Below are 14,468 nucleotides of genomic sequence, written 5' to 3'. Positions count from 1 at the left end.
TTAAGTTCATCAAAGTGGTGCTTTTGTCTCTTGGAATTGAAGGAGTTTGTGGATATTACCAGTTTACTTGATGACAAGAGAGGCTGATCATCAGTGTTGTCGAATGAGATGAGTGGACTGATCTTTTTGAATATGTTGTGGATTTTGCTGCGTTGGTCAAACATGCTCATGGGTTGCTGTAAGACCTCCATCAATTGACAAGGATATAAGATCAGGTCACTAGGGGATCGTTCTTGGTTGGTGTTGACAATCAAATCAACCAATCGATTGACAAGAGGATACAAACTTGAAGGTGGCCACACATGATGATCAAACAAGTGTTCAGAGAACTACTGATCAGGAGTCGTTCAAGTTCGACGCCAACACCACACCATGGGTCTCAAGGAGATAATAAAATCCAAAAGGCACTCTACAATCAAAATGCAGAAATATAGTTGCAGAATATGTGCATGTGTGTAGCAAAGCTGATAGGCATGGGGCTAGTGTCAGTCCCCATTAGTAGTAGACATACAAAAGAGAAAACAGAAGAGAAATCTTATCTTTTCCACAATTAACAGACAAGATTTGGAGAAGAGAAGGTTCGTCAGTGGCACCGATGTTTGCTAGAGCTAGGCTCAACAATTGGTTACTGTGTCAAGCAAGCAAACTTCAGCATCAATCATACACATAATGCAAACAGATGAAAAGAACATTCCAAGAATTGGGTGTCTCTGAAACATCACAGGATTCGAGAGTGGAAATGTAATACAAATGTCGTTTTGACATTTCAGAATATGTTCTTGATCCAAAGTACATACCAAACACAGCCATAATCTTCCATTGTGGATAATACAGTTACTCCTTATTCCTGTTATCTTGTACTCTGATCTGTACAGCTCAGCAAATCACTAAATCTGCAAGATTGATAGAACATATGGCTGAAACGAATATCACCATGCTCACAGCATGTTGCCATCAGCTATTCAGCTAAGAATGTTGCAATATTACATTTATATCTTCCATCAAAACCATGAGGACCAGATTATAAGACAGAAAATTCAAAATCTGTATCCAAATCAGATATACATGTGCAGTTACCAAGATAACGAATGCATCTCAGAGAGCACTAAAAAAGGAGTACAATTCTTAAAACAATTCTCTACCCAGCTAATCTCAATATAATATTCATAGAAGAGGAATTCTCGTCCTCAGTAATAGTGCATTTTGTTATTCATCTCATGATTGCAGGCCAAAGAAATTTGGAGTTCTAACTTTGTTTGACCGGTCGAGCAGGTCCGAAGTAGTTCGATACCAGCCCCATAATAGCAAACCTGGCAGATTTCAAATGAGTAAGGAAATTAGTATCTACTTTTCCAGTGGCACAAAGATCAAAAGTTCAAGACCAGCAATTTTAAATTTCATCCAATATGCAGGTAAGCTTCCAGGTTCCATTCCAGATACATCAGGTTTTTCAACTTTTAGTAGTAATACAGTCAAATCAATATCCAACTAAAATTGTGTCGTTAATATTTGAAGCAGGTCATCAATAATAGAAGCAGACTAGAATTAGAAGGTTAACACCAAAACAGAAAGTAACAATTAGTAGGTAATCCAGCCAGCAGTTTGGGGGTCAAACTTGGATCAAATGGAGTAGGGGTTGGGTAGGTCTTCCGATACAAATTTCAGCCTCTGTTAAGAAAGCACCCTAATGAGGTATGAACCAGGGTCAAAACTAGAAAGTTAGAACAGATCTCTCAAAGCAGTGGGAGTTAGGAAATCAAACTAGGGATAGAGTGTAAACCTCCTTATCAGGGATCAGTTCATATCTCCACTACTGATCGGTGCTGCTAAATGATGATATCCAGAAGTTACAACAACAAGACTGCACCACTGAAATAACAGCGGTGTTCAGTCGATGGGTAACGACAATAACAGAATCTGGAATCAACTGAGCATTCAGTATTAATTCTGAATGAATTGTTGGCGACACAAACAGTAAGTCAGTAACAGTGTTTTGACCTCATGAACAGAGTCATAGACCCAATGTCATCTTCATGTTTTGTCCTACAATGGTAATTCAACTACTCTTGAAATGTAGAAGTAACAGTTGCGGGAGATGGTGGGAGGGAACATCAATTGGAATAAAATTCCATGAAAAATCTCAATCGTTAGCAACTTATTAACATAACTAGGAACTAGAAATCAGATTAATTGACAGTGAAAGACAACACAAACGGGAAAGTCGTGAAATTTTCAGAAACAACTAGGTTCAGAGAAGAGATTCACTTACATCATGGCCATGGAAACTTGTTTTAGATCATTTTCGAAATTCTGCATGTTGGCCAGTGATTGGGCACAAAATATTATAGCAAGCCACGAGCAGAGCTTGTACTGAAGAAGAAGAAATTATCAATACAAGCCATCAATTATTAAAACCCAAATCCAGGGTTAATCCGTTCACATTCCTGCCATTGGAGGAATAATATAGAAATAGATCTGGACGAATTTTACACGCCAAAAAGGTTTCTCAATCCAGAAAAAAGGGAACCAACAAGTAATCATAAATTCCTAACCTAGAATCAAGATAAAAGAGAGAAAAAATCTGGAAAATACCTTGAGCAACATGCCAGTCACACCGAAGATCATCGCAATGAAGCCAGCATAATTGAAGGGTAAGTCTTGTGGAGCCACTGTTGGTGGCACATATGGCTTCGCCGTCGAAGGTTGCCTTGGATCGCTAGCAGAAGAGTTGTTATGCGACATCTCTCTCTCTCTCTCTCTCTCTCTCTCTCTCTCTCTCTCTCCCTTCCTTTGGGTGTTTTCCTCGCTAGTAACCTTAGGAAGAGAACGGTAGAATACGTAATTTGAATTCAAATGAGGGGTAAATGTGTAAAATGGTATCACTATTTGTGTTCTGCGACCTTCTTTCTCTGCGTTTCGCACTGAAATGTCTACTACAGAACTTGCTCCTATTACTTCTTCCCCTTCTTCTTCGGGGATAAAGGAATCAAATGCTCAAAATACTGACAGAAACCCTAGCACTGCTTCTTCTTCTTCTTCTATTTCCTCTTCTGTAGCAAGACTATGGAGACCTGCTGCGCAACGAAATCTCAGAAACCAATGGTCCAAATTGCAATCTTACAAGCAACAATGGATGTCTGCGTCTTCCAGTGGCAGGTCTCACGCAACATCCCTTGTAAATGCTTATCTCTCACAGAGGTTTGCTACACTCTCTTTGCGTCTTTTTCTCGATATACTGTTTGTGCTATGATTTTGCTAATAAGCTATTTCTACTGTTTTTCTAAATTCTAATAGTTCCTCGGTTTTTCTTGGAACGTTGAGCTAGATACATGCCTGCGATGGATTTGGGCGTTTTAAGTGATACGCCAGATATTCGAAAGAGAGCTTGCTATAAGTTGGCTCAACAGCAAGTAAGTTTCTATATTTAGCTGAAATTCTTCCATTGAAATTGATTTTTGATCAACTGCTCAGATTTTTGTTTATGCTTGGCATGTTAATGTTTCCTGTCTTCTGTTTGATGGCAAATTCTCTTCTTAAGACTTGGATGTATCTTCTTTTTAGTAATTGAATCTTGTTTCAGGAGTCTTATGGGAGAAGGCTTTTATCTTCTTACAAAGATATGGTATGTACTCTTTCCATCATTATTTGTTTACTCATAGTCTAACATGTTACTGCAGATAAGTTATCTATGACTCTGTCACTGGAGAAAATAAATAAGCTACCTTTGTTATTCATTGATGGAAATGTCATTGTTGGTCATTGATAGAAATGTCATTAGTGCATACTTCAAAGAGATGAAGATGTTTATGTCGGACATCTGCTCATATAACTAGTGAAATCATGTTATACATTGTAACATTTATAGAAGTCCGTCGAATGGGAATGGTGCATTACATTTGAAATCAAACCATGCCTGGATAGTCATTTCCAACTTGTTGTGTGGGTTAGAAAACAGACCTACTCCGTCAAAATCCAGATCACTTGAGTTGCATGTGAAACCACTTAAAACTCCAGTCACTACATGAAACCTTGAAGGTAACTTTGGAAAACAATTTTGTAGTTGAGACTGTTTGCAGCTGTTTCACCTAAAAGCTCCAACTATTAGGAAATCACAGTGTCAATACTTCAACACTCACACTCAGCCCTCCCTCAAACCCTTACATGGCAGCCAAGATCATGTAGTCCTTGCACACATGGCTTCCTCGGCATTTCCTTAACACTGAACTGAGAAGAAGAAATGTCAGGAACACTTTTTTGATGCACTTCCGAGGAGTTGAACTCTTGAGCTCCTTTCTCTGATGCATGTTTGCGACCATTTCACCTAAAAGCTCAGGCTGTGGGAGGGGCAATGTCAATGTATACATCAACTGAGAGTTAGAGACCCTTGGGTTGGTTTGCCTGGATAGGCTAGACACTCCCTAAAGATGAGGAAAGAAACATAAGAGGAAAGATTGATCAAATCTGATATGGGAAACTAAGGTATCGCTGGAATGGGGGAAACCTTCAGCCGGAATAAATAACAGAGAAGAAAAGAGGGCAATGAGAAGATGACGATGTGGTGAAAAGGGGAAAGAAAAAGACTCACAGCCACAATCATGCCACACTCAGTGGAAGCAAACTCAATAAACTTACTCTTCTGAAATCTAAAATTTGTCTATAATTACAAGTATATAAAGAGAAGAATAAATAAACCAAACACCTATTCGAATTCTAAAACTAATAGTCTCTGTCCTACAACTCTGTCAACATTATTGAAATAATAAAAGGGGGACAACCCAAAATAACAATTTACCTCTATCAGTCCTTGTCAGATCAAAAACCCTGGGTTGGGTTTCCAAATTCAGTTGTGCTTGACAAACCATTCTAGTGGTCCTCCATTAAAAGGTATACATACACCCATGTCCTTTATATATGAAGTCTTGAAATCCATTATAAAAAATAATTGTTGCCCTTTTTTTTTTTTTTTTTTTTTTGGGGGGGGGGGGGGTGGGTGGGGGGAGGGAGGGAGTGGATGAATAAAGAATAATATTTGCTCAAAACTTTTAGAAGATTTATTTCATTTTAATAAGAAAAAGGTGTTTGAATCAACAAAGAGGGAGTAGTGTTATATTTCTTGTGCAGACCTTAGAGGGGTCTGCAGTGGTGGGCTTCCCAGAGAAAAGGTAGAAGAATAGAAAGAAAAAATGAGGAAGGGAAAACTCAGTCACACTTATGCCCAGCTTTAGCAGCAAACTTCAAAAAATTGATTACCTCCTACAATTTCAAGAATCAAAAGGCTATAAGCCTTGCATAAAAATAGAAACCTAATCAATATAGAAAGAACTGAAATAAGAAACTCACCATAATACTCATGTTAAAATATAGGAAACCACCTAAGAAGCTCTTCGTTATCTATGTACAAGTAAATAATATATTGTCAGCCCTTGCCAGACCAGAAAACTGGTTTAGGACCAACCCTTGGGCTGAGTTTCCGAGTGGATCATGTCAGCCCGGCCAGGCTAAGGCTACTGCATCAATTTCTCTGCTTATTTGCACAAATAATTTGATTCATTAAATTCCTAGTGGGAACTTATATGCTTCACTAAACAGCTGCGTAGCACAGTTGGTGATGTTGTGGTGTGCTAAGCCCATGTTCACCAGGAGGTCTGAGTTCAAGCCTTCTATGCTGAGCTACATGTTTGCTAATACTGTCTTTGTTTTTTTTTTTGATGAAAACTAAAGGAACAGGAACAAAACAATAAGCCAGCTCCCAAAAAGAGGTACCCGCTGGCCTTCCTTGGGGTCCTCGGGGGGGGGGGTCCTGCTCTTTGCTTCCTTGCCTGGCGGGTTTGGTCGCGCTCGAGTGATGCGTGCCCCCCCTTCCATCCTCCGGGCCGGCTTGCTCTCCGCCCGGCCCGGGCGCGGGCGGGGCCTGCTGGGCTTTCCTCCGGCCTGGGCGTTGTGCTCTGTCCTCGCCTTCCCGGTCTTTTGGTTGGGTGCCGGTGTTGGGTTGGGGGGCGGTTGGGCTCTCCGGGTGGGGTGCGGGGTTGGTCTTCCCCGGGCGGCCTGGGGGGGGGTGGGGGGCGACTGGTTCCGCGGGCCTGGTGTGTTGGTGTGGGGGGTCCTTTGTTCTGGTGGGGTTGGGGGGCGGTCTGTCTTTGTTTTATTACTTCACGAAGAATAAATATGGTTTTATATTTACCCCATACTTTGCCAATGAATACAATAAGCCAATGAACAACATCTATTGAAAATGTTTATGAACTGTTCTAGAATGGAGATCAAATCCTTGAACTAATCAATGTTTTACAGTATCTGATGACACTGACTTTTCCACATATGAACTTGCATATATCATTTACTTATTTATAGGTGGCTGTAATCTCTCACATGGTCAACACTTGTAGCTCCATGCGATGTTTCCTTAAAGGACCGGCTGGTAGCCCACTTGTACAGTTCTCTAGTTATTCTGACGCTACAAATGACAGTGGTGATGGTGGGGGTATTCCAGTTTTCAGATTTTGGCCAGTCTCATCATTTGGTAATGCTTTTTGTGCTGTTCATTTTTCTATAATCCTCTTAATTTTATGAAATTCCTAAGTTCTGGTGTGACACTATTACTCTGAATTCATAATTCTTTTAATTCCATGTCCTTTATAAATTGGGAAATAGTAAAGCTACAGCTTGGACTGGGATTTAAGTAGTATTTCCAAATTATCATCTTGCCCAAACCCCTTTTTTCAGTTTCACCATTTGTTAAAATTAAATCCCATGCTAGCTATTTTTAATCAAGCCAATGTTGGTATCAACTTGCAATTATTTGCCTACTCAAATCAGTGGAAATATGTGAATCATTGACTTAAGAGAGAGAGAGTCTCTGCCTCTGGTGTGATTCGCCCCGCCTGTATGGCGTGACTTTCCCCATTCTACATTCTGTTTTGCAAGGTTTTTTCTTCTCTGTTTCTAAATGGTCCCGAGTTTGCTGCATCTTCCCACTCTAAGAAACCTCATATCCTTGCATTACCTCATCATGAAGAACCCAGATCATCAAGGCAGATTGTTGATAGAAAGGCAAACCAAGAAAAGCCATTCCTGCTTGGAGAAGAGTTCGAGAAATGACTAACTTTGAATTGATGGGAAAGGTCATGGAAGGGAAGAGATTCAGATACCAGGCTATCACAGAAGGACACATAAAGGCCTGGAATACAAAGGAGGAGGTTGAAGTTCATGAATGTGGAAGTAAGGTATATAGTTTCACGTTCATACATCACTTAGATATGTTGAATGTATGGGAGGAAGGGCCTTGGTCTATTGGAGGAAATCTGACGCTGACGGAGAAACGGAGACCAGAGGAGGATTGGGAGTTTGTAAACTTGGAGTTGTGGGTGCATTTACATGGACTTCCGAAGGAGCTACAGGACTTGAAGCTTGCTGTGGATTTGAGCAAGAGAGTTGGGAAGCCTCTAAAAGCAGGCCTTGTGCAAGGTATAACACCAGGGGGAAAATCTTCTTTCCTGGAGTTCGAATGGAGATTAATATCAGAAACCCACTGAAGGCTGAATCATATGCAGAGAAAGAATGGGGCACAGCTTATGGTGGAGGTGAAATATAAACGATTCCCTGCTTATTGCGCATGCTGCGGGAAGATTCGCCATGAAATGAAAGATGCTCGGAGTGGATTGACGATGAAGGAAAACATAGAGATGAACATGGATGCGAAAGATTCTCAGATTGCTCGGCTTTGCCAAGGAAGATGATCGAGAAAGAGATAAGAGGAAGTCCACAACTGATGAGAAGTATGGTGAAATAAAACATTTACTCAGTTAAGAAATCATGGAGTTGTAGAGGGGAGAGGCAGAGGGTACTAGCGTTGCCCTACTGGAGAAGAGGAAGATGGAAGAGACGTTTGGCACAAAAGGAATGTCACAGTTCAGGACACCTGGGCAGCTGGGAGGCAGATCATCATTTTGGCAACTTGCCAAATGCCAGCAGGGGGAGACAAAGGACAAGGAATTAATTACAGCAGAAGTGGTGGAGAAAAGTGCCATGAGCGATCAAGAGAAAAAGCTTGAAACTGATACGATGATCTCTCATATGTCCCTTTCCCAGCTCCTGCCCCACAGCTTTTCTGGTGAAAATACCTTGATGCCAAACAGTAGTTTCTCGGAACCATCAACCCAAAGTCAACAACCAACATCTCTCCAACTCACGCAAGCCTTGCTCAATCTCATTCCTCATTTGGCGGCCTGCCAGGTGTCATGTCAATTTCAGAACCATGTGCCTATGTTCAACCCTTTCACTGGACAAAATATACCTCTCCCAAATTTATTATTATCCCCTCCATATCCCACTTGGCCATTACCTGCTTCAACCCAACCGAGCCCATGCACTCTAGACTAGCAACCTGCAACAGTAACCCATAAAAACCCACAAAGCCCCATCCACTTAAACAACCCAGACTCCTCGGTTGTATCTCACTCAGTTTCTTAATGAAGACTTTTCTAGCCTAAAAGAAAAATCAGTGGAAGGTAAAATTGCATTAGCCAAACTAATTCGTTTTTAGCCCTAAGAGGATAGATAGAGGACATCTTGGTAATATCTCATTTTCTAGGGTTTCCAAGATTAGGTGGACTACGAGTCACTGGAATATTGGTTTCTCAGTGAGATCTTGGTAATTGCATGCATCCCACTGAAATCTGGCTTCAGTTCAAACTGGAAAAGGTTCACCAACTCAGTTTTTGGCTGACAGAGTTGGCCTCTAAAACCAAGTTCTTAAACTAAGAACATATATTTCACTTTATCATGACCTGTGGAAATGCCTTCATTTTATCCTTCCACATAGACTGACACCCAAAATAAGTGCCAAGTTCACCTTTCACAAGTCTAGAATTTTCTGCAGAGAATCCAGCAAGCGTTGAAGAACTTCTGCATAGTTGTTCCAATTGACAGTGTTGTTGGTGTCCCGTCTTCACTTATTTTTTGCACTTGTAGTTCAAATTTGACTATAAGATATGAGACGTTTTGCGTTGGTAGGATGAACCACGCATTCCTATAACAGGATCCCAAGAAAACCATTTACAAAATTTAAGTCAACAATGGGGTCAAAGTAAACCTTTTCTGATGGACCAAGGTTCACAAACTGTTAGAATAACCAAATCTCAAAAAATACTACAGTGTTCCAATGGCCACAGTGTAAACCGTGGGATGATTCAGTATTAGCAAGTAAAAATTCCCTGGAAACTACAAACTCAAACATATTAAATCAAGTTTTCTCTTTTAATAAAGGTTTACAAGGATGGACCCCCTTATATGCTTATATAGAAGACTCCATAATAGACTCAAAGAACTAACAATGAAAGACCCAATCCAATACTAATAAGGTAACATGAACTGACTAAGAAACTGAAAAGTGGAGAAAACTGACTCAAAACAGGTCTGGACTTGTAGAATCCTATTTCAGTCAAATGAAAACATTGAAGTTGAAATAAAGAAATAAAGACACTTAACTAGTCCAATATGCCAAACCTATTCTCGTGTTTTAGGTCCATTAAAGTCGGCCAGTAAAATGAAAACCATCTCAGATCAACTGATCTAATGCTTATTTCTATTGAAATAAGTCCATGTAGGTGACTGCTTCACATTTCCCCAGCTTGAAGAAACTTGACCTTGGGTTTGGGAAAGTCAAGGAATCAATTATATGTTGTGAATATTGTACTAAACCATTATAGGACTCTAGTAGCTTGTGAATGTTAGGAATGTGGTCTTCAAGGCATGGAGCTTTCTCTTAAGGAAACATTGGTGGCCTAACGAAATATATGTCTTCAACCTTTTAATCAATTTGAACATTCATCTCTGAATATCATGTTTGTGGTCCTCAACTAGCTCTGTTAACCTTCTCATGAAAGACTTAATAATGTATTTCTAGATTGGTAGGTGACCAACTAGAAGCTAATATCAAGTATCAGGGTCTTGGGATGAACTGGTTGGTATGGTTAGATCAAGAAAGGGTTTTAGGTCAATTCTAGGGTTAGGGTTTGATGATGGGCCCTTTTTTTTTTTTTTTTTAAATAATGAATTCTTTATTCACCCAAGGGAGAAAACATTTATTAAGAACTAAAATAAAGAAATAAATGCACTTAACTAATAGCCTTCTTGGTGTATGCTTTTGCTGATGATATTGTTTTGAAGGTAAGACACAAGTAGAGACTAATACCAAGTTAGAGTCATGGAAAAAAAACTTTGGGAATCAAGAGGCTTTAAACTAAGTATAATGAGGATGGAATATCTAGTGTGCAACTTTAGTTGTGATCAGACAGATGATAAGGTAGTGAAACTTGATAAGAATGAGATTCCACAAAGCAATTATTTTAGGTATCTTGGCTCAATCATAAATTAAAAAGGTGATATAGAGGACGATGTTTCCCTAAAAATTAAAATAAGGTGGATGAAGTGGAGTGGTGCGTCTAGGGTCTTGTGTGATTGACAGCATGCATTTACCATTATTTATTTGATTTAATCCCAACTATTAATGAACATTTTCAAGATTGAAAGGATCAAAAGTGTTCGCCACCCCCACTCCCAGCGGGGGGCTGCGCCCTCTTTCCCCGGGCGTTTTCTTTTTCCATGGTTCCTGGGGTCCGGGCCGCCCCGCGTCCTTTTCCTTGTGCTCCTTTCTTGGTGCTCTTTTCTTTTTTTGTTTTTTCGTTTGTTGTTTGCCTCCGGCTGCCGCCCGCCTGTGCCTCCTCTTGTTCTGCGGTTCCCTCCCCTTTCGTTGTTTGTGGCCTTTCTCCCCCCTCTGTTGTTTTTTTTTGTTGTCTCTTTGCCTCGCTTTCCTCTCGCGCCGGCCTGTCTTCCCTTTCTCCTTCTTCTTCTCCCCCGGGGTCCTTGCTGCGGCCTGGCCCTCCGCTCCTTTCTCCCTCCCCTTCCTCGGTGGGGGGGTGGCCCGCTTCCGGGCTGCTCTGTTCCGCCTTCCCGTCTTGCTTTTTCTTCGGTTGGCCGGTTGTGTTTTTCGTTCCGCTCTGTCCCCCGCTCGGTCCCTCTGTGGTCTCCCCTTTTTCCTTTGTTCCTGCTCCCGCCTTGCTTCTCCTTTCTGTTTCTTGGCGCGTTGTCCTGTTTTCCCCTTCTTTGCCTTCTCCTTTTCTCTTCCTCCCTTTCCTCCTTGCTCTCTTCTTTGTGGTTTTTGGTGCTGCGGCGCATATTCCTTTAAAGCTCAAAGAAAAATTCTATAGGACCATCATTCGACCAGCTATGATGTATGGTGAGTGTTGGGCTATTAAGAAGCATGATATAAATAAACTAAGTATAGTAGAAATGAGGATGCCAAGATGGATGACTAACAAAACTAGGAAGGATAAGATAATAAATGATCACATTAGAGTTGGTTTGGGAGTGGCTCCGATAAATCATAAACTATAAGAAAATCGATTGAGGTGGCACGGCCATGTTTAACAAAGGTCTTTAGATGCCCCGGTACGGAGAAACAATTTAATTCAGATTGAAGGAATTAGAAGAACTAGGGGCAAACCAAAGATAACCTTAAGATATGTGGTGAGAAAGGATATGCATAGCGTAGGCCTTGTATCTAGTATGACCTCAAACAGAGCTGATTGGAAGACATGAATCCATGTAGCCAATTGTTGTTGTTGTTGTTGTTAATAATAGCCTCTGCCCATATTATAGGCCTATCGGAATGGTTGGATCAAAAGGCCCTTTATTATTTCTAATAAAATAAGCGCATTTTAAGTTTTTTAAGTCATTTAACTGCATTGTCTGCAGTCTCAGACTTTTTAACTGAAGCATGGCTGTCCAGTATAACAAAAGGCTCACAAAGCTTTCATATCTTAAGCGTGCAGTTAGGTTTATTTCCTATTCATTCTTGAAGTCATCCTGTTGTAACTGTTAGTTTCCATTAGCATTACTTTACCATGTCTGGTATTAAATACTGGGATCCAAAATACTATCTGGAAATATATTGGAAATATATTGGAAATATATTTTCATTGTGATAGTTAAACCCGTCATCTTGTTGATGGCTATGATATTTGTGCAATTTCAGAGAACTTGGGACAAGAGCTACTTAAAATGTTTGGTTTGGAGCTGAGTCTGAAGGTAATAGTCATTTGTTTTGTTATCTATAATGTTGCATGAGTTCTTTCTTCTGTGTGAGCTCCTTGCAATCCTCTCTCCCCTCTAACTCCCAAATTTGTATTGCTTGATCTGGTTAGCGGTGTATCTTGGTTGAGTTACTCTCCCTCAGCTGTGGCGAAGTTCTGCAAGAAGGTGATGGATTATGTTGGTCTGATGAGCTTTATCCAGGAGAATTCAATGATTTAACCATAAGTAACCTCTATTCAAAAGAAAGTTGTCAACCGCTTCCTCCAAGGTTAAAGGGTTGGGAGCCAGATGATCCGAGTGCAAGTGCTGTAAGACCTAATCAGCTACCCAGCCCTGAGATTTTACAGGTTGGAAGTCTTGTCCTAAATAACTATTACTGTATTACCCAATGTATCTCTTTTTGTGTCTGTATGTGTGCTGGTGGTTTTCTTTCTTTCTTCCTTCTGGTTTTTTTTTTTTTTTTTTTTTTTTTTGGGGGGGAGAGAGGGTGTTGGGGGGGAGTTAGGGATAGAAGGGGCATCAAAATTATACAAGACAAAAAAACAATGATGAAAAATCAAGGGGACTCTACGTTACAGAACAAACTGTTGTCCATAAATATACTTACTACAGATCAGAAACATCTCATTCACTGACTATGGATTGAAGATTACCAAGAAGAATGCACCTGACTCCAGATTTAACTTTTTTGAAAATGTTTCATGTATTGTATTGTCCCTTAAATATTTATCTGCAATATTTTTGTGAGACAAGTGTGCCAGGCTCGATCAAAAAGAGATCCAGGCTCTTTAAAAGTTTCCACCTGGCATATTGTTTTCAGCCAAATGAAAATCTTTGATCATGCACAGTTTAAGGAAGCCTGGTTTTCTTGGAACTTTTAATTGCAATGTCCTGTAACTTCAATGGATGATATTATGCACCGCAAAAAATCTAGTGCTGTGGCACTCAAATGTGGTTGGTCAGGATATTTTGCACTAACAGCTGATATGGACAGAGGATATTTTGCATGTGCCAACCTGAGGACCTCTTTTGAATTTTGAAATGGTTTTATCATCTCTTGAATTTTGGGGTTTCACCTTGCTAAAAGATCTATGTTAGGCCTAGGAAACGTCCAGGCCTCCCCCCGTCCCCATCCGTATATACTGCCATCAATTGACTCGCTGAATCATTTGTGTTGCAGGTCTACCTAACAGCATGGCTTGCAGAGGTGAACATAGATACATACAGGTAAAGCCCAAGGGAAGAACCTTCTGTATTTGTTTTGACAGAAACATAGCTCTGATTCTAATGGCATGACCATTGTGATTTTGTAACAAATTTCTCTAAGGTATATTTCCACCTAAACCTGCAGGGTTGATGAAATATTTGCCACAGTGGGGGAAGAAATGCATGTAAGCTTTTCATAAACCAAACAAAGTTAGGAGCTATCATTGACAGCAAATTTAAAAGGTTTGCAGAAGTGTTAATATAGGGCTTTTAGCTTTTAGCTTTTCGCATCAGTCAAGTTTGTAAAAGAACCCTACAAATGAAATGAATTTTTTTTAGCGAACTTATTTCTTGCTTTTACAAATCAGATCAACTCTAATTTCATTTTATCTGGATTATATCTGGCAACACTATTGAGTAAACTTGGGATCCCATTGGGAATGTACTGAAGATTGGCCTGTGTTAACAAGGAGTGATGTTAATGTAATTTGGAAAAGTTCCAAGTGGGCCCTATTCTCTCCCCACCAGAAACTGGATTTGAAACTTGATTATTTGTGCATTGGATGCTCTGTTATGTAACAAATGATCCTATTTCTGAATCTAAATATTTGTTTTTCAATCCAATTTTAAAATTATTATAATAATAATTTTCAAGTAATGTGGGTTAAAAATCTGGATTTTCATAATAATCTACTTAAGAGATTCTAAAGCTTATGCTTTGACCAACGGGGTTGGTTCAAGTGGTAAGCAACTTGATCCGCTTAAGCAAAGCTCCGGTATCGAAACCTTATGGATGCAAAAAATTTCTGCTGGGAGACTCACCCACCACAGTCAGGTGTGCGATCCGGGTCGAACACCGGATTAGTCAGGGCAAAGCCTTGGAAATTGGGGTAGGCAAACCAAAAAAAAAAAAAAAAAAAAAAAAGACCCAAAAAAAAAAGAAAGAAGAAGAAGAAGAAGAAAGCAAGCAAGCTTATGCTTCGGGTTTATAGATAGGGGTAATAAGAGGGTATAACTCTATAAGAGCCTAAGAGGGCATGGTCCAAGTGTGGGTTACCTGTAAGGGATTTTGGGAGTTTGTAAAGGTCAGTAGGGTCATTAACATAGGGTAATCGTCCTAGGCTATAAATGTGTAATGGGAAGGCAATTGGAAGGCAATGAATATACAA

At 40.1% G+C, this 14,468-nt stretch overlaps 2 protein-coding genes across 2 annotated transcripts; one reads left to right on the top strand and one right to left on the bottom strand.

Annotated features, from left to right (window-relative positions):
• Positions 1–1,201: 1,201 nt before the first annotated feature.
• On the bottom strand, positions 1,202–2,799 carry LOC149006528 (asterix-like protein). The gene is made up of 3 exons (XM_089165594.1): positions 2,593–2,799; positions 2,270–2,370; positions 1,202–1,310 (listed from the first exon to the last, which is right to left on the bottom strand). The coding sequence occupies exons 1-3, from the start codon at positions 2,740–2,742 to the stop codon at positions 1,247–1,249; spliced, it is 315 nt and encodes a 104-aa protein (XP_089021720.1). The 5' UTR covers positions 2,743–2,799; the 3' UTR covers positions 1,202–1,246.
• A 14-nt stretch (positions 2,800–2,813) lies between these two features.
• On the top strand, positions 2,814–13,818 carry LOC149006527 (uncharacterized). Its single transcript, XM_089165592.1, has 8 exons — positions 2,814–3,198; positions 3,326–3,410; positions 3,581–3,622; positions 6,352–6,520; positions 12,035–12,087; positions 12,204–12,440; positions 13,274–13,320; positions 13,445–13,818. Exons 1-8 carry the CDS (start codon positions 2,927–2,929, stop codon positions 13,497–13,499), a joined length of 960 nt encoding a protein of 319 aa, XP_089021718.1. The 5' UTR covers positions 2,814–2,926; the 3' UTR covers positions 13,500–13,818.
• Positions 13,819–14,468: the final 650 nt, after the last annotated feature.

Source organism: Hakea prostrata, chromosome 8, assembly GCF_041222555.1.
Source record: "Hakea prostrata isolate BN-2017 chromosome 8, UWA_Hpros_2, whole genome shotgun sequence".
Taxonomy (NCBI): domain Eukaryota; kingdom Viridiplantae; phylum Streptophyta; class Magnoliopsida; order Proteales; family Proteaceae; genus Hakea; species Hakea prostrata.
Note: the sequence above shows the minus strand (reverse complement) of the source record. Positions and strands in the feature narration are given on the sequence as shown.

Coding starts and splice junctions, on each gene's coding strand:
- LOC149006528 (XM_089165594.1), bottom strand. CDS start 2,742: ATGTCGCATAACAACTCTTCTGCTAGCGATCCAAGGCAACCTTCGACG. Junction 2,371..2,592: donor TGACTGGCATGTTGCTCAAG/GTATTTTCCAGA, acceptor CTTCTTCTTCAG/TACAAGCTCTGCTCGTGGCT. Junction 1,311..2,269: donor CAAGTTTCCATGGCCATGAT/GTAAGTGAATCT, acceptor GAAATCTGCCAG/GTTTGCTATTATGGGGCTGG.
- LOC149006527 (XM_089165592.1), top strand. CDS start 2,927: ATGTCTACTACAGAACTTGCTCCTATTACTTCTTCCCCTTCTTCTTCG. Junction 3,623..6,351: donor TATCTTCTTACAAAGATATG/GTATGTACTCTT, acceptor ACTTATTTATAG/GTGGCTGTAATCTCTCACAT. Junction 12,088..12,203: donor GTTTGGAGCTGAGTCTGAAG/GTAATAGTCATT, acceptor TGATCTGGTTAG/CGGTGTATCTTGGTTGAGTT.